This window comes from Bombina bombina, chromosome 12 (assembly GCF_027579735.1).
Source record: "Bombina bombina isolate aBomBom1 chromosome 12, aBomBom1.pri, whole genome shotgun sequence".
Lineage (NCBI taxonomy): Eukaryota > Metazoa > Chordata > Amphibia > Anura > Bombinatoridae > Bombina > Bombina bombina.
The window spans coordinates 7,523,920-7,548,815 of NC_069510.1; the positions used below are offsets into that span (position 1 = coordinate 7,523,920).

Below are 24,896 nucleotides of genomic sequence, written 5' to 3' on the forward strand. Positions count from 1 at the left end.
TAATAAATATATTTTAATGAGCAGCCATCTTGCAGCCATCTTGTGATTTAGTGCTTATTTGCTTAATAAATGTATTTTGTGTTTGACAAGGTCAGTATTGTAACTTACTAAATATATTTAAATTATAAATATATTTTAATGAGCAGCCATTTTGTGATTTTGTGCTTATTTGCTTAATAAATGTAACTTACAACACTGACCAGGTCATACACAAAATACATTTATTAAGCAAAACTTGCAAGTTGCTATGCTATGGTATTTTTGTTGAAAATCAGATCTAAATATAATCATTAGCTACTGAGCATATTTAGATATTTTTTCCAACAAAGGATATCTTATTTTCTTCATTTGTTTGATATCCTTTGTTGAAAAGCATATCAAAATACGCTCAGTAGCTACTAAGCATATTTAGATATGCTTTTCAACAAATGATATCAAAAGAATGAAGAAAATCAGATATCCTTTGTTGAAAATCATATATAAATATGCTCAGTAGCTAATGAGCATATTTAGATCTGAGTTTCTTCATTCTTTTGATATCCTTTGTTGAAAAGCATATCTAAATATGCTCATAGCTACTGAGCATATTTAGATATGATTTTCAACAAAGGATATCTGATTTTCTTCATTCTTTTGATATCCTTTGTTGAAAAGCATATCTAAATATGCTCAGTAGCTTCTAAGCATATTTAGATATGCTTTTCAACAAAGGATATCAAAAGAATGAAGAAAATCAGATATCCTTTGTTGAAAATCATATCTAAATATGCTCAGTAGATACTGATTGGTGGCTGCATATAGATACCTCATGCGATTGGCTCGCCCATGTGCATTGCTATTTCTTCAACAAAGGATATCTAAAGAATGAAGGTGTATCCGATTGCTAGCCACTGCCTCACCAGCCTCTGAAGTCACCGCACATCACTTATCACAGCACAATAGTCAGATGCATGTAAACACATGGGGGTAGATTTATTAAGCAGCGAACGCTGCTCATTCTGTGCAAGCCGGATCAGATACTATTGGAATGATTGACACCCCCTGGTAGCAGCCGATTGGCGACGAATGTGCAGGGGGCAGCATTGCACAAGCATTTCACAAGAAATGCTTGTGCAATGATAAATAAGCGTATGCTGTCGGCATTTATCGATGTCAGGCGGACATGATTCGCCACAGCTGCTTAATAAATCGCCCCCATGCTGTAATTTAGCAAACACATAATTATTCTTCAAAAACAATACAAATCTTAAACTATTAAAAAGCAATGTTATCTGCGCTGGTCATAAATATTAATATAGTTGCATGCTAGTCCTTGCATCACAGAGTGCTTTATGCAGTTTAAAGGCCTTTCTGCCATTGGGTCTGTTACATTCTGTTGCACTCTAATATATGCTCCTGGTGAGTCATTGAGTTGGAATTATAATGAGACTGTTGTGTTCCTTTTGGCCTTGAGTCAAGTAGCGGCCTAAACATATTACTTATAATTGCTCAGGGGTACAATGCTTTAAAAAGGATTGTTACTATGGAGATTTTATTCTTTAGCTTGAGAGTACACATTGATCTTTTCCTATTGATATCATTAAATGATCGTAGATAGCTGAAAACACTTAGAACTGCTGTATCAGAGCATTTTCTACCATTTTATTAAAAAATATTTTTATTTTATTGTTTGCCTTCTCTGAATATGTCTAGAATTTGTATATAGTTGTATTTTCTATTTTGTGTATGTTTGGATGAATAGATAGATAGATAGATAGATAGATAGATAGATAGATAGATAGATAGAGAGTGAGTACTTGGCATTTTACTTAATGTATATATAAATGTGTCATTTAAAGAATGTGTGTTATATGTTGGTAGAAAAGATGCCATTGTCTCCTTGACCAATCACTTTTATTAATCTGGACTTATTTTTTGGAAATTAACATTTGATCACTAACATTTGTATCAGCTATATGTTACCCAGTGAGCTGTGCAATCCCTTTTATGAGAGGCGTATATATTCCGTTATGTGTTAGGGGTATTATGGGTGTATATATACAGTATAACCTTTTGTATAAGACTTAGGTAATTGTGATCTGTAAACCACATGCTATCTAAAGGCTAAAAAAACAGAGTGCATTTTGTAAGTGGCATCTGAAATGAAAGAGGGTATTTTCTTCTTTACATTTAGGGGTCACATGCCTTACTATGTTTAATGGGAGACTTAGCTAAAGACTCTTTACAGTCTGTTGTCTGAAAGAGACTCAGTGCTCCACAGGTCCCAAGCGGCACCCTTTACAAGGGTAGGGTCTATAGACTTAAGATGCTCCAACAGATTGAAAAGCACAAAATCTGCAAAATGCACAAGTTAGTGACTTTGCAGCAGCTTCGTCTCCATTGTATTTTTGGATTTTATTATCATACACCAGAAGGCATGATTCCTATTATTTATCAGTGAGCACAAATACACTCTTGTATTACCCATATTTACACAGTTTGTCTTGGTGCAGTTGATAGGGAAGGAATATAGAGCCCTATTAACACAAAATGATATAGATACACACATCATACAGAGCGAACATTCACACATACACACATACATATAAACATGCACTAAAGTGCTTAATAATTAAATGAAGGAAACTAATGAATACTGACTGTTTTCATCAGTATTTTCTGTTTTCTTTATTTTTATTGGTGCATTCATTTGGATTTTTGTGACAAATGTGCATCTCTAGTTTGTAATGCAAGATACACTGTAAATTTACTAGACTTCAGATTACTTGTATTGTATTAACATGTACCACACAGTTTCCTCTCACAAGTTTTAGCGCAGACTGAAAGACTTAGTGCTTGAATTTGCTCCAAATAGTGTACTGTGACCCCAGACAATTACTAGTCTCACCAGAAAGGATACATCCATATATTTTCCTTTGTGCTTTTTTACAGAATGTCATTTCCTTGGAATTTGATCTGCAGTGTGTAATTTTATACTCAATTGCCAACTCGCTACTTTCCTTTAAATAAAAAAAAATAGTTTCAAGCTTTTCAGAAAGAATAGAGTAATTTTGCCCATTTCTCAATAAACTATCCATCAACAAGGAGCTTGGGTTGAAGTTAGCTACTTACGGTGGCTGTGAAATGTCACATTATCTTTATCTGCTATCTCTGTGACATAGGCACAAGAAAGTATCAAGTTTAATGGCACTGCCTCTTATAGGGACAGTAACCACCCTCTAATTACAATGTCCTGCTATAGAATATCAGCCAAGTCTAAACATGTTTAAAACAAATCAACATCTTGTTTGCTTCAATCATTTTTTCTATATCCAAACTCCACCCAACACTAGCCTTAAATGGACATTCAAGTCCAAAATAAACTTTCATGATTCAGATAGGGCATGTGATTTTAAACAACTTTCCAATTTACTTTTATCACCAATTTTGCTTTGCTCTCTTGGTATTCTTAGTTGAAAGCTAAACCTAAGTAGGCTCCTATGCTAATCTCTAAGCATTTGAAGGCCGCCTCTAATCTGAATGCATTTTGACAGTTTTTCACCACTAGAGGGTGTTAGTTCATGTGTGTCATATAGATAACATTGTGCTCACGCCCGTGAAGTTACTTAAGAGTCAGCGCTGACTGGCTAAAAAGCAAGTATGTCAAAATAACAAAGAGGCAGTTTGCAGAGGCTTAGATACAAGGTAATCCCAGAGGTAAAAAGTATATTAATATAACTGTGTTGTTTATGCAAAACTGGGGAATGGGTAATAAATGGATTATCTATCTTTTTAAACAATAAACATTCTGGTGTAGACTGTCCCTTTAATTGGAGTAGCCAATCTCGTTGTGTCTGCAGCTGACAATGTCAGCCACAGTCATTATGTTAGTATAAAATGCATTATTTTTCAAATGTTTTCTGATAAAGCCAGTCAGGGATAGATATGTCACAGGGTTAGCCTTGATAAGTTATTAGGTGGATTTTGAGCCAAGCTCATTAGAAACTACACTATTTTCATTCCTAAATTGCATGAAAAGGGGGAAAATAATTAATGAAAGTTTATATAAGCAGCTCAAGGTTCTTTTATATATAAAAATATAGTATGTAAAGGTCGGCTAAGGGATGTATTACTTGCCTATTTCATATTCAGAATGTGTTTAAATCAGACACAGTAGTTATATTAATCCCCAGCTGGGCTCACACTTTTGATACCTCAGAGGGACCTAAACTATAAATGTATAAACGTTGTACTTCTACAGGGAGTGCATTATACAGAGAGACTCTAATCCCACAGCCCATAGTTGCAGAGAAATCCTAATCATATAGTTCTGTACAATTCCATTCCCCCTCTTCTTTTTGCCAAGATCTATCTTTTTTATGTTCCCTTTTAATTTTGTATCGGTTCGGTCTCCCACTGTTTTACGTTAGTCTCCTCACTTGTATCGGTTCGGTCTCCCACTGCTTTACGTTAGTCTCCTCACTTGTATCGGTTCGGTCTCCCACTGTTTTACGTTAGTCTCCTCACTTGTATCGGTTCAGTCTCCCACTGTTTTACGTTAGTCTCCTCACTTGTATCGGTTCGGTCTCCCACTGTTTTACGTTTGTCTCCTCACTTGTATCGGTTCGGTCTCCCACTGTTTTACGTTAGTCTCCTCACTTGTATCGGTTCGGTCTCCCACTGTTTTACGTTAGTCTCCTCACTTCTGTCGGTTCGGTCTCCCACTGTTTTACGTTGGTCTCCTCACTTGTATCGGTTCGGTCTCCCACTGTTTTACGTTAGTCTCCTCACTTGTATCGGTTCGGTCTCCCACTGTTTTACGTTAGTCTCCTCACTTGTATCGGTTCGGTCTCCCACTGTTTTACGTTAGTCTCCTCACTCTTATCGGTTCGGTCTCCCACTGTTTTACGTTAGTCTCCTCACTTGTATCGGTTCGGTCTCCCACTGTTTTACGTTAGTCTCCTCACTTGTATCGGTTCGGTCTCCCACTGTTTTACATTAGTCTCCTCACTTGTATCGGTTCGGTCTCCCACTGTTTTACGTTAGTCTCCTCACTCTTATCGGTTCGGTCTCCAACTGTTTTACGTTAGTCTCCTCACTTTTATCGGTTCGGTCTCCAACTGTTTTACGTTAGTCTCCTCACTTGTATCGGTTCGGTCTCCCACTGTTTTACGTTAGTCTCCTCACTTGTATCGGTTCGGTCTCCCACTGTTTTACGTTAGTCTCCTCACTTGTATCGGCTTAGTCTCCCACTGTTTTACGTTAGTCTCCTCACTTGTATCGGTTCGGTCTCCCACTGTTTTACATTAGTCTCCTCACTCTTATCGGTTCGGTCTCCAACTGTTTTACGTTAGTCTCCTCACTTTTATCGGTTCGGTCTCCCACTGTTTTACGTTAGTCTCCTCACTTTTATCGGTTCGGTCTCCAACTTTTATCGGTTCGGTCTCCAACTGTTTTACGTTAGTCTCCTCACTTGTATCGGTTCGGTCTTCCACTGTTTTATGTTAGTCTTCTCACTTGTATCGGTTCGGTCTCCCACTGTGTTACGTTAGTCTCCTCACTTGTATCGGTTCGGTCTCCCACTGTTTTACGTTAGTCTCCTCACTTTTATCGGTTCGGTCTCCAACTTTTATCGGTTCGGTCTCCAACTGTTTTACGTTAGTCTCCTCACTTGTATCGGTTCAGTCTCCCACTGTTTTATGTTAGTCTTCTCACTTGTATCGGTTCAGTCTCCCACTGTTTTATGTTAGTCTTCTCACTTGTATCGGTTCGGTCTCCCACTGTTTTACGTTAGTCTCCTCACTTGTATCGGTTCAGTCTCCCACTGTTTTACGTTAGTCTCCTCACTTGTATCGGTTCGGTCTCCCACTGTTTTACGTTAGTCTCCTCACTTGTATCGGTTCGGTCTCCCACTGTTTTACGTTAGTCTCCTCACTTGTATCGGTTCGGTCTCCAACTGTTTTACGTTAGTCTCCTCACTTTTATCGGTTCGGTCTCCCACTGTTTTACGTTAGTCTCCTCACTTGTATCGGTTCGGTCTCCCACTGTTTTACGTTAGTCTCCTCACTTGTATCGGTTCGGTCTCCCACTGTTTTACGTTAGTCTCCTCACTTGTATCGGTTGCTTCAGTTTTAATTCTCTGTCCTTCACCACATTCCTGGAGCTTTAGAGTATTTTAGAAAACTTTCAGTACAGAGATTATCTGTCTCTAACTTTACTGTTATGATGTTGGGCTTGAGAAATAGTGGTTGCATAATCATTGCACATAGAATTCTACTTTTCCCTGCACAATAATACGATAGCAGGATTTAGCAGGTAAGGGGTTAAGTATGGGTATACCAATCCTTGGAAGTCCTTAGAGTGCTCACTTTAAGACATGGATTCATTCAGGTATAGATCTGGTTGTATAATCTGTTTAAAATGGGTTAATTTTTGCCACAAGATTAAGGGTATAGGGGTACTTTGGAGGAATCTCATTTTCTGCACCCTATTCCTACTTATTTTTACTTAAAGTGATGGTAAATCCAAGTGTATAACAAACAAAAGGATTTACTATCACTATAAAAAAACATTAGTTTAGTCATCAAACTCACCCTACATGTGCCACAAGTATATCGCTAACTTAGTGCCTCCGGCCGCCCAGGGCACGACACTCTTCTCCAATGAGCGGACGTTTCCACCTCTACACCACATTACTGTGCTAAAATGTCAGTTGACATGCATGGCTATTGGTGTAGAGGTGGAAATTTCACCTCATTGAAGAAGAGCGCTGTGCCGTGGGCGGTTGGAGGTGCTGAGTTAGCGATATACTTGCGGCACAAAGGGTGAGTTTAATGCTGTTTTTTTGTGTGAATGATGACTTAAACTAATGTTTATTTTTAGTGATGATAAATGCTTGCATTTGTTATACACTTGGATTTACCATCACTTTAAGTAACCTTCCTTTCCTATTCTGTTTCCTCTGCTTAGAGCAGTGGGCATGTACAAAAATCGCTATATAGCAAATTAAGTTCAGATGACTTTTATACAGTATGTTTGGGGTACTATAGTTAATTATAGGGGTGCATAGCACCACACTATAAACGCCTCTCTTTGCTTCTCATGGTCATATGTCTTTATGTCTAAAACCATTAACTGTTGATAATGGCTCTATATAATTGTTTAAAGGGACAGTCTAGTCAAAATTAAACTTTCATGATTCAGATAGGGCATGCAATAAAAAAAAAAAAAAAAAAAAAACTTTCCGATTTACTTTTACGATCAAATAAACCTAGGCAGGCCTCTTATCTCAGTGCATTTGACAGTTTTTCACAGCTATACAGCACTAGTTCATGTGGGCTGTATAGATAATATTGTGCTCACTCCCGTGGAGTTACTTATTAGAGGATACTGACTGGCTAAAATGCAAGTCTGTCAAAAGCACTGAAATAAGGGGGCAGTCTGCAGAGGCTTAGATACAAGGTAATAACAGAGGTAAAAAGTATATTAATATAACTGAGATAAGGGGCAGTCTGCAGAGGCTTAGAAACAAGGTAATCACACAGGTAAAAAGTATATTAATATAACTGAGATAAGGGGCAGTCTGCAGAGGCTTAGATACAAGGTAATAACAGAGGTAAAAAGTATATTAATATAACTGTGTTGGTTATGTAAAACTGGGGAATGGGTAATAAATGGATTATCTATATTTTTAAACAATAAAAATTCTGGAGTAGACTGTCCCTTTAATCAATTTGGTGCCAGATACAGTATCATCTTCCTCAGGAAAATAGGATCAAGTCAAAGGCCACCCCTTACTGAGGCAAGCTATGGGGCTGATTTATTAATGTCCGCCCCATATCGATAAATGCCGACAGCATACGCTGTCGGCATTTATCATTGCACAAGCAGTTCTAGTGAAATGAAATTATAACAATGTATAGTTTTGCTTATTTTAAATAACATTGTGCTGATTTTCAGACTCCTAACCAAGCCCCAAAGTTTTATATGTATACTGAGGTCTACAGACTCCTGGTTGTATAATGGAAAATAGTTTTCTCCATGACTTGTTATACCAGTTGCAGTATATAAAATGTATGATAATTGCTCATTTATGCTATATTTTCAAACAAAATAGCTGGATTTGCTCTTTGAAACCACAACCCATGAAAATAGTCTAAGCTTGCAGTGCAATCAGATCTCGTCATCTTATCACTCAAATGCTTCCTTTTCTTATCTCTGTCTCTGTTAAATACTTACAAAAAACAATTGAAAATGCACATTTTAGAGCTTTATCTCTGTCACCTCCCATTGTGAGTGTAATTTCTTCTGCTGGCTGTGCTTACATAGTTTCTCAATAGCTTATACCATAGATACTTCATTATAGATAGGGATACTACAGGCTAAATCAGCTATTTCAAATGCCAATGTAAAGGCTAAGGAGCTATTTGTAAACAATTTAATACACTCCAGCAGATAAAATTGATCATTGGAAACAGATAAAAGGAGAAAAGTTTTTGGGTAAACTGTCCCTTTAAGGGACATTCGGAAATTTCATCCCAAACGTGTTCTAGGTTGCATAGTTGGATAGCGACAGGACTTTAGTTTACACAGATTTAATTAAAGTGCAAATTTATACTTAGAGCCAGACAATAACCTGCTCAGTACTTAACACGTCTCTCTGACTTTTGGGGTTTGTTTTTAATAGTTTCTATGTTGTTCTAAGAAATAACGACTGCTATGTTTGATTATAAATATACAGTAAATTGATGATTATATTTGTTTAGTTATAGAGTTAAGAGTAATATGTTGAAGAAACTGTATCCTACTTCTAGGTTATGTTATTGTTTTGATTTTGTCTGATAATTCTGTATTGAATGTGCTCATTAACCCTTCATATGTTTCCTTCTTCCCCTTGTCCTCTTTCTCAGATTCGCCACCTGAACGGTCGGCTAGGAGGCGCAGCATGCCAGGAAGCTCCTCAGAAAAGAGCCCCAGTATGGAGTCCACAGCCACCACCCAATTCAGAGTGACGGTACGACCACTTACCTTACTTATGGTGCTTTCTATCACTAATTTACTGAGTTGTTCCCATATCCCTACGTGACTTGCAGAGTTATGTGTAAGACTTTTCCATTTGCCTTTAGATTAAAGAGATGAATGTTTGTACAAGTTGTAGCTAGAGATTTGATTAAAAAGGGACAGTCAACACCAGAATTTTTGTTGTTTAAAAAGATAGATAATCCCTTTATTACCCATTCCCCAGTTTTGCATAACCAACACTGTTATACAAATACACTTATTACCTCTGTGATTACCTTGTATCTAAGCCTCTGCAAACTGCACCCTTATTTCAGTTCTTTTGCAGACTTGCATTTTAGCCAATCAGTGCTCACTCCAGGGAAACTTCACGTGCACAAGCTCAATGTTATCTATAGGAAACACATGAACTAATGCTCTCTGGTGGTTAAAATGCATTCACATTAGAGGCAATCTTCAATGTCTAAGAAATTAGCATATGAACCTCCTAGGTTTAGCTTTTATCTAAGAATAGCAAGAGAACAAAGCAAAATTAGTGATACAAGTGAATTGGAAAATTGTTTAAAATTACATGCCCTATTTAAATCATGAAAGTTTTTCTTGGACTTGACTGTCCCTTTAACTAATTAAAGCTTAGCTGAAATATAGTAACTATGTGGCTCAGCATTTTGATATTTTTTTACTTCATATATTCTTAACTACATTTACAATAAAGTGAACATTAAACTCCCATGATTCAGGTAAAGCATTGAATTTCAAACAATTTTCCACTTTACCTCTATAATCAAATGTGCTTTGTTCTCTTGATATCCTTTGTTAAAGAGTAGGGTCAGAAGCCGCAATGCAATACTGGAAGCTTAAAGGTGATTAGTTGCTGCAAATTGTCATTGGTGTTGAGCTGGTTGCCAGTAGTGCATTGCTTCTGAGTGTATTCTTTAACAATGGATTACAAGAGAACAAAGCACACTTGAAAACAGGGGATATGAATGATAATGTAATTTTGACTTTACTGTCCCATAAGTATCACTAACTGTATGTTATTTTGAGCATGGACACAGCTTTTCTTGGTACTTCTGCCATTACCTTTAATTTAACCAAGTATGTGGCAAACATCACTTTTTATTGAGAACAAAACAATTCCCTGTGCTTGTGACATCCTTACTGATTGCACTTCTCATGCGCACCACGTTCCAGTTTGTCATATTGACCTTGTCCCTGTAAGACTTTATGGATTTTTTGGGGCTTCTGTGATGCTGCGTATCGCTTTCCATTTACAGAATCAATATAAGATCACTTTACGTTAAGTAATATCTGAGTGCAGTAATTTTGCTGTTCAGACATATATAAAGGTTGACAGATTTGAGGTACTTATGAAACGAACACTTATAGCTGCAGTTATGATACTTTGTATCTCTGCTTATAGCTACAGCTAGCTTCAGGGGAGAATTCTAGCTGTAAAAATAACATAATTATTAACGCATTGGCTGCCAAACAGGGCTGCAGTTCATTGTTTAGCAATTCATTTCAGACCCTGTGGCTGTCATAGTGTTAAAAGGAATTGTTTGATTTTTTTTCTGTGTACCAGACACACCAGTTAGTTATGATGGGGTTTCTCAGCTTTGTAATTGTGTGATTGCATGTTTTGAGCATGTCTACAAATTCCACATGGAAAATGACACTCAGTGGGGTAGTTGACCTTGTGATTTGATATGTCCTTTTAAGACTACTGGCTGCTATATCATATATGGGAACTTGGGATGATATTTTCTCAAGCATTGAACAAGCTCACACATCCATAAAACACGCACATCATATGGTACAATGTGAGCATTAATACATTGTAGGTGTCATTCAAGTGTATTCTTTAGAATGTTGCATTGCAGAATCTGATTTACCTGACTAATTTAGCCTTATTACCTCCAGACTGGGAGACAGGAATAAACCCAAACGTTCAGAGAGTCACTGTGTCTATCACAGTTTATGTGCAAACTGGCACCAAGCTGATTAAAAGAATCCTATTAGTTAAACATGGGCCACTAAACTTTACTTTTGGTGGATGAGTGATTCAATTTATTTATTTATTTTGTTTGGATTTATTTATATATTTTTGCTTGAAAATGTTACATAAATTTGCTTATGTATCTGTAAATTGTAACTATTTCTGTAGTATTGGTTATATACCTCCTGCTTTACCTTACTGGCTGATAAGGACATTATTCTGGCAGAGAGGAATACAACTCTACAAGTAGGAGAAAAAAACTGTGGTTTATGTAAGACAGGAACATGAGATTACATTTAAAAAATAAATAAAACCGGAAATGCATTTTGAGATGCCCTGTTTTACATGAAACAACTTTAAAAGTTGACTACAATTAAAAAAATATTACAATGCGAAAAAAATTACACACCCTTTTACTGTATACATTCTTGCCATTGTAATTTGTATCTGTTTTTTGTAACTATTACTTATGTATATAGGTATAAATATATATATATATATATATATATATATATATATATATATATATATATATATAATGTACCAAAAACATTATATATAGATATATACTGTATATATATATATATATATATATATATATAAATAAATATATATCAATATATATATAAATAAATAGAACATATTCTGCTATATGAAGAACATTGGAATGTAAAGTATTCATATTTTCATGTTGGGGTAGTGCACTTGAGAATGTGTGAACAGGTTTACACGCAAGTAGGGTGTTTTTTCCCCCAATTATTGCTCCATTGCAATATTCTAAGTTCAGCTTTTTGCACTCGTCAGGTTAGCGAATGAGCGAAAACAGTTTACTTTCAACTCGCAACCGATACGCAAAAAGTTTATTACTAGCTCAGTTTCGCTTGAGCAGGAGCGTTAATTAGCGCTCCACTTGTAATCTGGCCATTTATGTGTAATTGCACTAGCGCTCTGAATTCTAAAACATATAAGTTTAGAGATGACATTTCTAGTGCTAATTAGTTATACAGTTTTCACATTATGCTATTTTTGTCACCAGTAAATGTAATGCAAGTCGTTATATTAATGCACAATTAAAACTGATTTAATTAATCAGAAGTGGTATCCTGGATTGATATTTGTAACAGATTGCAGGTTCATGACCGTCCAATAACTTTTACAATCTCAGATGATCAAATAGTAACAAAAAGATAGCCAAGCTAATTAAAAACTAAATTTGCACAATGTCATGCCTCAATAAGGGAGTTATGCCAGTTTATGTATGACAAATTGCTTGACATGTCCTTTTTCTGCTGTCAGATGTTATGGAAAATAATTAGCGCTAACCAAATAATTCATGGTTAGTCATTTTTAACAGCCAATGTATCATCTTTATATGCAATGGTTATCATTATCCAAATTATACTTTCACTTGTGTCTCATTGTAGGAAAAAATGTGTAGTTTAGATATAGAGTTTTTATTATTTTTAATGGATAATGCGTTCAAGCCATAAGAATTTTAGTATTGCTACAGTAGTTTTGTCTGACAATCCATACAAGAATGTTCCACACCATTAAAGTAATGCACAAAATACTTAGTGTTGCGTAACCAATTGTATGTTTGGTAACATTTATATAACTATTTTTTGTGTGCAATAGTCTTTGTAATATTCTAAACATACACTTTTACTTGCATGAAACAAACAAAAAACTTTCTTCTACATTTAAATGTATATATTAAGTTCTCAATATCAGACATAAGTAATAATTAAAAATAAATACAAGCTCTGAAATTTGAGTGTTAAAAAAATAAAAGTCAGATGCTCTACTATCTGACATGTCCTGCCTCTTTATAGTTTATGTAGATGTTTTCTGTTTAATCTCTTTTTTATTTATTAATTAATACATATACTGTAAGTAAAGGGTCATTAGTTGCCTCATGCAAATACAATGTATATACATAAGTGATGCACATCCAACTTAGTTTTTATTTTATGTTATTCAGTCAGTCTGTCTGTCTATATGCTCAGAATAAGCCAGGTACCTATAATTACACATAAGTATAGAACCCTAATTACTAATATATATATATATATATATATATATATATATATATATATATATATATATAGAGAGAGAGAGAGAGAGAGAGAGAGAGAGAGAGAGAGAGAGAGAGAGAGAGAGAGAGAGAGAGAGAGAGAGAGAGAGAGAGAGAGAGAGAGAGAGAGAGAGAGAGAGAGAGAGAGAGAGAGAGAGAGAGAGAGAGAGAGATGATATGCGGGGAGGTCAATGGCTGCTGAGGCACTGACTTGTATCAGAGCCAGATAAACGCCAGATAAACGCACATATGAACACGATAGAGGATACTTAAGTCTGCAGAAACATTAAGACTCACACAAACAAAAGCATTCAAAGGCACACACACACACACACACACACAAACTCACAGAAAAATGTACTCACTAACAGACGCTCAGAAATGTACACTCAAAAAAACAAACTCAGACACACAGAAACACTCCTGAGACACACACATTCAAAGACACAAAAACACTCAGACATTCACATAGAAAGACTCAGATACACAGACTTACACACACAGGCACAAAGAAACAACAAATTAAAAAAAAACCAAGCTATACTGTCTATACATATGCACAATATTATGCACTAATTAGATTTATAGCAAAAAAATTAAATCAAATTTTGTTATTGTTAATTATTTTTCCTACAAATCCGAGAAGTGCATATCATACATCTGAACTATTTTTTATAGTTTATCTAGTCTGCTTTTATAGTCTGTTGGGAGTACTGGGTCCATTTGGAATATTTTATCACATGCTTATAATGCTGTTGCTAAGCTTCTTTAAAAGATATCTTTACCATTAAGCAACAGTGAAGCATCATTTGTCAGTGCCCTTAGGCAACACACTGCTCCTTATGGTTCACAACACACAGCTGCCTAGGGATTCTGGGAGAAGAAAAACCTGGTTATTTTTATTTTTAAACCTCAGTGGAAAGTTTGTTTCTGGCTAAGGAATGTGATGTTTCATTATAAGTGATTTGGATTTCAGTTAGACAAATGGATTTTTAAAGAGTAGAATTTATTTCTTGTGGAAATAAATCTGTGAGTAAAATAGTCACTTTATTAGAATAAACTGGGAGCCTTCTCTCGCTGGCAAAAATCCTTGGAGTTGTATTAAACAGATACTCCTCTCTTGAATAAAAATACTTAGAGGCCGAATTATCAAAGGTCTTGCGGACCTGATCCGACAGTGCGGATCAGGTCCGCCAAACCTCGCTGAATGCGGAGAGCAATACGTTCTACGTATTCAGCATTGCACCAGCAGCTCACAAGAGCTGCTGGTGCAACGCCGCCCCCTGCAGACCTGCGGCCAATCGGCCACCAGCAGGGAGGTGTCAATCAATCCGATCGAACTCGATCGGGTTGAATTGTGATGATTTTTAGACCGCTGCTTCATAACTGCTGTTTCTGACGAGTCTGAAGACTCGCCAGAAACACGGGCCCTCAAGCTCCGTTCGGAGCTTGATAAATGGGCCTCTTTGTGTTTTCATGTTGTGGAGTAATGTCCCTGATCACCATCACAGCTGTGGCAGTCGTCCTCATCAACCCCAGTGAACTATAAACCTTCAGAAATCAGTTGTGCACAACCCTGCATTTCCTTTTTTTTCCCTGGATTAATTTAAATGGTTTCACTGAAACATATTAACATTTTATGATGTGAAAGGGAAATTTTAGCACGTTTTTTTAGTTTATCACCCCTCAGAGAAACCTAGGTCTTTAGCTAATTTATTGTCCCCTCCCCATTAGCAAGGGACGTGATTTACTTTATTAACAGAAATAAGCACAGGTAATTTTCTGTTTTACAAATAATAAATTATCATGTCATGATTAAAAAAGTATTGTTCCTACACAATCAGTTAAAATAGTAAATCATGTCCCTAAAGTCATTATTGAAATACTGTTAGTTACATAATAGAGGCACGTGAATTTTTTAAGATAAGATGGAGAGAGGTAGCTTAAAAAGATGACACATGGTATTTTTTAAATAATACACTAATTTTCTAAATGCTGTCAGTACACTGATTCCCTACCACACTTTTCTGTTACTCAGAATTCTAAAGAATAAATAAATATTGTGTTCAGTAAAATGATGAAACATTGTTTATAAATTTAACACAAATGTTATAAATAGCAAATACACTCTGTGTATAAGGGGTTAAATGCTAGTAAAATACTTAGCCAAGGCTGTCGCTCCTTAGCACCTTCGCATGAGAGCTATGACAGCAGCAGCGAGAGCTAAGCACATCCCAGTAATGTGCTGCTGATCTGCCTATTGGAGGAAAGAAGTAAAAGGCTAACAGCTCTGACCTCTTAAACCCACGGCTGCTGTTTGCTGCTTGCAGAAGTTTGTAAAAAAGCACAGCCAGGCAACCGGCAGCCAAAATAGTGCAAGGACTGCTGTTACCCTGCACGCTCTAGCAGCCCTCTACATGAGAACAGGGCCGTCTTTAACACAGGGCAAAAGGGGTAGCTGCCCAGTGCCCAGTCTTTGTTGAGGGGCCAAAGAGTCCTAAAAAAAATAATAATTTTTTAGTTCATGCCAGACTGCTGATGTCATGTGACATAAGGTGGGGGGGCACACAGTCAGTCCTAATATTTTCACAGTCAAAAGTTATCTGCTTATATTTATTTGTGAGAAACTGTGCCAGACCGTGCCGATGTCATGTGACAGTCCAAGCTAGTGCCAAGTGCTGTTATGATGTGCACTGTGCAGCACTGGATGCTACGCCCTAAGTCGGCATCCAGCCAATCCCACTGCATCAGAAAAGGTCCTGCTGGGGTTACCACTGTTACCAGGTAATTGTTCTGATGGTGGGAATTGTTTCTGGGCAGGGCTGACTATAGGCGCATGCAGCAGAAAGTTGGAGTTGCAGGCACATGAGGATTTGAGCATCTGTGCAGCTGCACACACTGCTCTCTTCAGTCTTGAAGCTGCACACACTGCTCTCTTCAGTCTTGAAGCCTTGGGCAGACAGCATCCAGTCTGCTGGTCCCCTTAGCCCTGCTCTTTCTGCTGTGGCTCTAAGATCAACTAACTGAAGATTGTTAGGGGAACAGTGCTTTGTAGAAAGGTGTCAGTGGGAAGAATAACTGAGTGTACACATGCCCCTCCACCCATGCAGCATTGTCTAGTGCAGGATGAGAGGGAACTTGTTCCTAGCAAAGAAGTGACATGCTGCTGTGGCTGATGTATAGTGTCATGCTGATACTTCACACATTAAGGTAAGGTTTATTTTTATAGTTTTTATTTCTCTCTGTCTCAGATTTTACAGCTTCCCATAGTAGTTCTACTGTTCCAGTCAGTAAACTTATATTTGTCTGCACCTCCATGTTTCTGCCTCAGTCTTTACCCTGCTTTGCTCCTGTTGGCTGCCCTAAATATCTTTAACCAGCTAACCTCATACCAGAATCACATTCAAAAGCATATTAAATTAATCCAGAATGGAGGAATTTATATATTTATTTACTGATTAGTACTGCTTAGGTCCAGTTTCACATATTGCAATTTTTTTTTTAGTGATTAGCCCAGCAGTGGATGATCCACTGCTGGACTAATAATTTAAAAGAAAATTATAAAATGAATTGATTTAGTTGTTTTCTGGGATGTTGTGGTGGAGAGCGAAATTGCATGGGGGGGCCAAGAAAATGTTTGCCCAGGGTCCAGTCAATATTAAAGATGGCCCTGCATGAGAACTGTAGAAGTGTAGCCCCGCCCTCACAGGACACGCAGAGCGGAGACAGGCACTAAATTAATTACCTATCCTGCTGCTGCAGACATTGCACTGAAAAAGAGCCTTTTTCACAATTTTAAGTGAAAAGGCACCTAGATTTCTCTTTTCTATTAGTTCCCACCCACAGCACAGAATGCCAGTGATTCTTTTAAACTAACATTGTCCCCCCACACCCAGAGGCAGATATAAGAGACACCTCACATGGGGCTTATTCCTGATTGGCTTAATGATGAAATGTGACTCCTGACTTTATGTTGGGTGCTAGTGACGTACGTTTGACATCTTTGTATGTTACAAACCTATAAAATCTATCGGCTAGATTTAGAGTTTTGCGGCCAAAGGGGTGCGTTAGCTAGGCATGTTTTTTTCCACCCGCACCTTTTAAATAACGCTGGTATTTAGAGTTCTCTGAAGGACTGCGTTACGCACCAAAAAGGGAGCGTAGAGCATAATTTACCACCACTTCAACTCTAAATACCAGCGTTGCTTACGGTAGCGGCCAGCTTGAAATACGTGCTCGTGCACGATTTCCCCATAGGAAACAATGGGGCAGTTTGAGCTGAAAAAAAACCTAACACCTGCAAAAAAGCAGCATTCAGCTCCTAACGCAGCCCCCCTAATCTCCTGCCCCCAACGTCGCCGACACCTACATTATATTTATTAACCCCTAATCTGCCCCCCCCCCCCCCAACGTTGCTGCTACCTTACCTACACTTATTAACCCCTAATCTGCCGACCGGACCTCGCCGCCACTATAATAAATGTATTAACCCCTAAACCGCTTCACTCCCGCCTCGCAAACACTATAATAAATAGTATTAACCCCTAATATGCCCTCCCTAACATCACCGCCAACTAACGTCAAGTATTAACCCCTAATCTGCTAACCGGACCTCGCCGCTACTCTAATAAATGTATTAACCCCTAAAGCTAAGTCTAACCCTAACCCTAACACCCCCCTAAGTTAAATATCATTTTTATCTAACTAAATAAATTATTTCTTATTAAATAAATTAATCATATTTAAAGCTAAATACTTACCTGTAAAATAAACCTTAATATAGCTACAATATAACGAATAATTATATTGTAGCTATTTTAGCATTTATATTTATTTTACAGGCAACTTTGTATTTATTTTAACTAGGTACAATAGCTATTAAATAGTTATTTACTATTTAATAGCTACCTAGTTAAAATAATTACAAAATTACCTGTAAAATAAATCCTAACCTAAGTTACAATTAAACCTAACACTACACTATCAATAAATTAATTAACTAACCTACCTACAATTACCTACAATTAAATCAACTAAACTAAATTACAAAAACAAACAAACACTAAATTACAAAAAAATAAAATAAGATTACAAGAATTTTAAACTAATTACACCTGCTCTAAGCCCCCTAAAAAAATAACAAAGCCTCCCAAAATAAAAAAATGCCCTACCCTATTCTAAAATAAAAAGTTAACAGCTCTATTACCTTACCAGCCCCTAAAAGGGCTTTTTGCGGGGCATGCCCCAAAGAAATCGGCTCTTTTGCCTGTAAAAAAAACCCATACAATACCCCCCCAACATTACAACCCACCACCCACATACCCCTAATCTAACCCACCCAAAGCCCCCTTAAAAACCTAACACTAAGCCCCTGAAGATCTTCCTACCTTGTCTTCACCCAGCCGGGTATCACCGATCCGTCCAGAAGAGGGTCCGAAGTCTTCATCCTATCCGGCAAGAAGAGGTCCTCCAGAGGGTCCGAAGTCTTCATCCTATCCGGCAAGAAGAGGTCCTCCAAAGGGTCCAAAGTCTTCATCCAGGCGGCATCTTCTTCCATCCGGTGCGGAGCGGGTCCATCTTGAAGCAGCCGACGCGGAGCCATCTTTCCTCACCGACGGACTAACGACGAATGAAGATCGGAACAGCCAATAGAATGCAAGCTCAATCTGATTGGCTGATTGGATCAGCCAATCGGATTGAACTTGAATCTGATTGGCTGATTCAATCAGCCAATCAGATTTTTCCTACCTTAATTTCGATTGGCTGATAGAATCCTATCAGCCAATCGGAATTCGAGGGACGCCATCTTGGATGACGTCATTTAAAGGAACCTTCATTCCTCGTTAGTCCGTTGGTGAGGAAGGATGGCTCCACGTCGGCTGCTTCAAGATGGACCCGCTCCGCTCCGCTCCGGATGGAAGAAGATAGAAGATGCCGCCTGGATGAAGACTTTGGACTCTCTGGAGGACCTCTTCTTGCCGGATAGGATGAAGACTTCGGACCCTCTTCTGGACGGATCGGTGATACCCGGCTGGGTGAAGACAAGGTAGGAAGATCTTCAGGGGCTTAGTGTTAGGTTTTTTAAGGGGGGTTTGGGTGGGTTAGATTAGAGGTATGTGGGTGGTGGGTTGTAATGTTGGGGGGGTATTGTATGGGTTTTTTTAACAGGCAAAAGAGCTGATTTCTTTGGGGCATGCCCCACAAAAAGCCCTTTTAAGGGCTGGTAAGGTAATAGAGCTGTTAACTTTTTATTTTAGAATAGGGTAGGTCATTTTTTATTTTGGGGGTCTTTGTTATTTTTTTAGGGGGCTTAGAGTAGGTGTAATTAGTTTAAAATTCTTGTAATCTTTTTTGATTTTTTGTAATTTAGTGTTTGGTTTTTTTTTTGTAATTTAGTTTAGTTGATTTAATTGTAGGTAATTGTAGGTAGTTTAGTTAGTTAATTAATTAATTTATTGATAGTGTAGTGTTAGGTTTAATTGTAACTTAGGTTAGGATTTATTTTACGGGTAATTTGTAATTATTTTAACTAGGTAGTTATTAAATAGTTAATAACTATTTAATAGCTATTGTACCTAGTTAAAATAAATAAATATTAGGGTTTATTTTACAGGTAAGTATTTAGCTTTAAATAGGATTAATTTATTTAATAAGATTTAATTTATTTCGTTAGATAAAAATTATATTTAACTTAGGGGGGTGTTAGGGTTAGGGTTAGACTTAGATTTAGGGGTTAATACATTTATTATAGTGGCGGCGAGGTCCGGTCGGCAGATTAGGGGTTAATACTTGAAGTTAGGGGGGGCAGATCAGGGGTAAATACTATTTATTATAGGGTTTGCGAGGCGGGAGTGAGGCGGTTTAGGGGTTAATACATTTATTATAGTGGCGGCGAGGTCCGGTCGGCAGATTAGGGGTTAATAAGTGTAGGTAAGGTAGCAGTGACGTTGGGGGGCAGATTAGGGGTTAATAAATATTATGTAGGTGTCGGCGGTGTTAGGGGCAGCAGATTAGAGGTTCATAAGGATAATGTAGGTGGCGGCGGTGTGCGGTCGGCAGATTAGGTGTTAAAAAAATGTATTATAGTGGCGGCGATGTGGGGGGACCTCGGTTTAGGGGTACATAGGTAGTTTATGGGTGTTAGTGTACTTTAGAGCACAGTAGTTAAGAGCTTTATAAACCGGCATTAGCCCATAAAGCTCTTAACTCCTGACTTTTTTCTGCGGCTGGAGTTTTGTTGCTAGAGTTCTAACGCTCACTTCAGCCAAGACTCTAAATACCGGCGTTAGGAAGATCCCATTGAAAAGATAGGATACGCAATTGGCGTAAGGGGATCTGCGGTATGGAAAAGTCGCGGCTGGATAGTAAGCGTTAGACCCTTTCCTGACTGACTCTAAATACCAGCGGGCGGTAAAAAGCAGCGTTAGGAGCCCTTAACGCTGGTTTTGACGGCTAACGCAGAACTCTAAATCTAGGCGATTGTTACCTCTGCACATATATTTTTGTGGCTTTATAGCTTTTGTTATTGACAAGGAAGGTTGGTGTTGTCTGGTACAAAATAAATGAACTAATCTGCATTTTAGTATTTTCTTAAGCAACAGGGGTTGTGTATACTACAGCACAACATATTGCTCACATGCTCACAACTTTCAATAAAACTGTCACAAAGTTAAAGGTATTCTTGTCTTTAGCTGATAACAGATGAATATTTTAATAATATCAATATAATAAATTATAATATTATATAATACATAATAAAATAATTGTTACAGAGTAAGGAGAAATCATTTCCATGCATTACTCACACTTTATATATTCAGGAATTGTTCCCAGTATTACTGCTTTGGGAATTTACCATGAATGTAAGAAGTTGTGATTCTGTTAATCACATACTAAGCAGTCCTGTGTCCATGAGGTGTAATAGCATTCATATTCGCTTCTTTAATTGTCCATTCTACATTCAAGAATGCAAAAATAAAAACAAATTAATGAAAACATGACTTGGCAGTTGTGTACTTTTAAATATTTCTTATTACCTGAGATTCTAGCAGCAAATATTTCTGGGGATTTGAAAATGATAAAAAGAGGACGATGCGTAATGTAAACACACACAGTCTCCATAGCAACTGATCTTTCTTCCCTTAGAATCATAAATATAACCATTTAAGTGAATAATCGTGACAGACAACATACCGGTATATAAGTGGCACACTAATGCTTATGTGGGACACAATAGCAATATCACTGGACCGTGCTAAAATTAGCCCACAAATTGATATTACAAGTCCATGGTAAAATAGGTTTACAAGAGACGGTTTAGCATGTTTGACATCAGTCTAGCGCACCTATTAATTTAAATGGATATCGCAACCGCACTAAATATCGCTTATATTACAATTTAAAGTCATGGGTTGCACTCGAGCGAAAGCACTTAAAGCATAAGAAGAATTAGTATGATCTAAGAACTGTAAGGGTTAAAAAAGTTTCACAAAACACATTAAAATAAAATATTACACTCAAATATACACATTTATAAAAAAAATAAAAAAATGAAACTTTTATATTTAATTAAAAAGGGATATGGTATATGGCAAGATGTTTGACTGGAAATGTACAAATCCCCAAAATCCGGCATTCCAAAATCCAAACTTATTCTAAAATCCAAACTTTTTAATTCATATTAAAAAAAAAATTATATATATATATATATATATATATATATATATATATATATATATATATCAAAAATTTAAATTTTCCTTGCATGCTTTCGCTGCTTGTGTCTTTTAATGGTTTTTGTGTTCTAGTCTATATTTATTTAAAACAACAAATATTACCTTTCCGATTAGAGTACTGTACTAGCTATCTGAGGGTGCTATGTATACAGAAGTATTAAAATAATATATATATATATATATATATATGATAAAAATAAAAAAAATCACTACCTATATATTATTTAAATGTACATAGTAGTCCAAAGCACCAGTCATAGACAAGTAGGTAAAAAATATAAAAAGTATTTTATTTCCAAACATCATTAAAATCATGAAAATTAGTAATAGGGGTATACAGTGTATAGCCGTGCTCCTCAGCAGACATGTTTCGTGCACACGGCACTTGTTCACTGCATGGAGGAGCATCGGCCATTTCCGGCTTTTTATACACCACTTTTTTTAAATATTAAAGGTACAGCATGTCAAATATATGTAAACCCTCTATCTTAAATACATGTATCTGGATTACATTATTACTGCATAATAAAATTGGTCAAAAAGAAGGGCAATTTATAATTAATTGTACATTTACTACACTATCAAGTTAATCAAAAAGAGATAATTTATGATTCATTATTCCACTTTTCTTAGAATTATAACTAAATATATGTACACCTTCTAATCGATCAAATATATATATCTGGGATGAAGTATTTCATTTAATGAAGTTAATTGTGCTATTCCTATACTATATTTATATAGCATTCTTATTCCTGAAAAATTCCATTATAAGAATAATAACCTCATTAAAAGTTATTTCATTGCTAAACAATTCTTACACATACAGATCAATATCTCTCCTAAAGTTTAAACCATCAGGGATGGATGTTTTGAGGGTAAATATCCAAAATACCTCCCTAAGGTTCAGTTTATTCTCTCTATTGCCCCCCTTCTCCAACTGGGCACATGATCGATTCCCTGTACTTGTGAGAGATTAGGATTGGAATTGTGAAATTCCCTAAAATGTTTTGCTATCTGTGTAGTTGACTCCTCATCCTCAATGGATCTGAGATGTTGTAGTACCCTATCTTTTAGGGCCCTCTTGGTTCTGCCTACGTACTGCTTCAAACAGCCCCTACAGGTGAGGAGGTATATTACGTGTTGTATTGCAGTTTATATAGAATTTTATCTCATGTGTTTGTTTAGTAGTTGTAGAACTGCAGGTATTGCCCTCCTCTACATAATCACAAGTTTTGCATATGTTTTTCCTACATTTAAAAAACCATTTTTGTTGTTTTAACCAACATGTCTTGGTCTCTCTTGGGAGATCTGAAGGGGATACAATATTACATATTGTTTTACCCTTTTTAGAGATAAACTCACAACCATCCTGTATGATTTTCTTCAATATGGGGTCAGTGCCCAAGATAGAGATGCTCTCTCTGATGATATTGCATACCTGCCCATATTGTGCACTGTATGTAGTAATGAATTTTGTTTTCTCTTTGGTTCCCCTATTACTTCTTTTTTTATACCCTAAGAGTTGTTCTCTGGGGATTTGGTCAACTTCCATTTTTGCTCTGTTCAAAATGTCTTCACTGTAGCCTATTTCCTTTAAACACTGTGTCAGGTTGTTTACCTGTTTAATATAATTGTCTTGGTTTGAACAATTATGTTTTGCACGTATGAATTGACCCTTTGGAATGCCACGAAGTGTATGTTGGGGGTGACTCGAGTTAAATTCTAGGATGGTATTCCCTGCCGTAGGTTTTCTGAAGAGATCAGTCTCAATGACATATTCGTCTGTATTTGCTGATACTACTATATCTAAGAAATTAATCTGATTTTTGTTTTGTTCCCCTAGGAAACTAATGCCTCTATTGTTCCCATTTAGATAGGTTAAGAATTTTTCAACTGTTTGTTCACTGCAGTCCAAAACAAAAATCAAATCATCTATATAACGTGCATATAGAATGATGTTGTCACGATAGTGGTTCCCATCTCCATAGACGTGGGACTGCTCCCACCAACCCATATAAAGGTTGGCATAACAGGGGGCAAATTTTGCCCCCATAGCAGTCTCACGTCTCTGGAGATAGAAGCCCCCATCAAACATAAAAAAATTGTGTGTCAAGAGGTAGTCAATAGATCTCAGTATGAATTGTTTGGTGTTGTTCTCATAATTGCTATATCTTTCTAAAAAATATTCCAAGGCTTCTAGTCCTTTGGCATGTTGAATGGAAGTGTAGAGTGACAAAACATCAGCTACAAAGAACCGATAAGTTGGTTTCCACTTAATTTGTTTAAGCTGTAATAGCAGCGATGTTGTGTCTTGTATGTAACTAGGAAGTTTTTTTACTAGCGGTTGAAGGTAATTATCCATAAGTTCTGATAGTGGTTCATTCAGTGATTCTATTCCCGCAATTATTGGACGACCTGGGGGGTTTGTGAGATCTTTGTGGACTTTAAGAAAGTAGTGGTATATCGGTGTTATTGGGTACTCTGGAATGAGAGTCTCTTCAATAGCTTGTGTTATAATCTTATTATACCTTGCCATTTTAACTATTTCTTTCAGTATGTTCCTATATTGCTCAGTGGGATTTTCCCTCAACTTTAGGTGTACCTCCCTGTCCTTGAGTTGTCGTTGTGCTTCACTAATATATGCTACTCTATCTAATACCACAACGTTCCCACCCTTGTCGGATGGTCTATTCACTATTCTACTATCCTGCGAAAGCTTTGTTAGTGCCTCTTTTTCTTTCTTTGTCATATTTGTTGTCTTAATGTTAGTTGTATCATTAAGTTTCCTTAACTTTTCTTCAACTATTTTTTGATAAACTTCTATCGCATTTGATCTAGAGTGTACAGGATAAAAATTGCTCTTTTTTCTGCAGTTACTAAAATCAATATGAGATTCATTAACTAAATCATCCCTTGTACCATCACTTTCAACCTGTAAGTCCTGCAAATTAATAATAGAGCATATGTCAGTAAATGGCATTGGTTCATTTATATCTTTTGTGTCCGAATCCAGTTTTTCCTGGTCCTGTACCATCTCAGCATCGATAAAGTGTTTACGTAACACCAATTTTCTAACAAATCTATTGGC

The 24,896-nt window shown here is 36.8% G+C and overlaps 1 protein-coding gene across 3 annotated transcripts in view; it reads left to right on the forward strand.

Moving 5' to 3' along the window:
• The window catches only part of DAB2IP (DAB2 interacting protein), a 921,554-nt gene that overhangs the window by 96,873 nt on the left and 799,785 nt on the right, over window positions 1-24,896 (forward strand). For all 3 annotated transcript variants that reach the window (XM_053695575.1, XM_053695573.1, XM_053695574.1), the window contains exon 2: window positions 8,889-8,992. In XM_053695575.1, coding sequence (XP_053551550.1) covers window positions 8,889-8,992 — 104 coding nt within the window. The remainder of the gene's footprint in view (window positions 1-8,888; window positions 8,993-24,896) is intronic.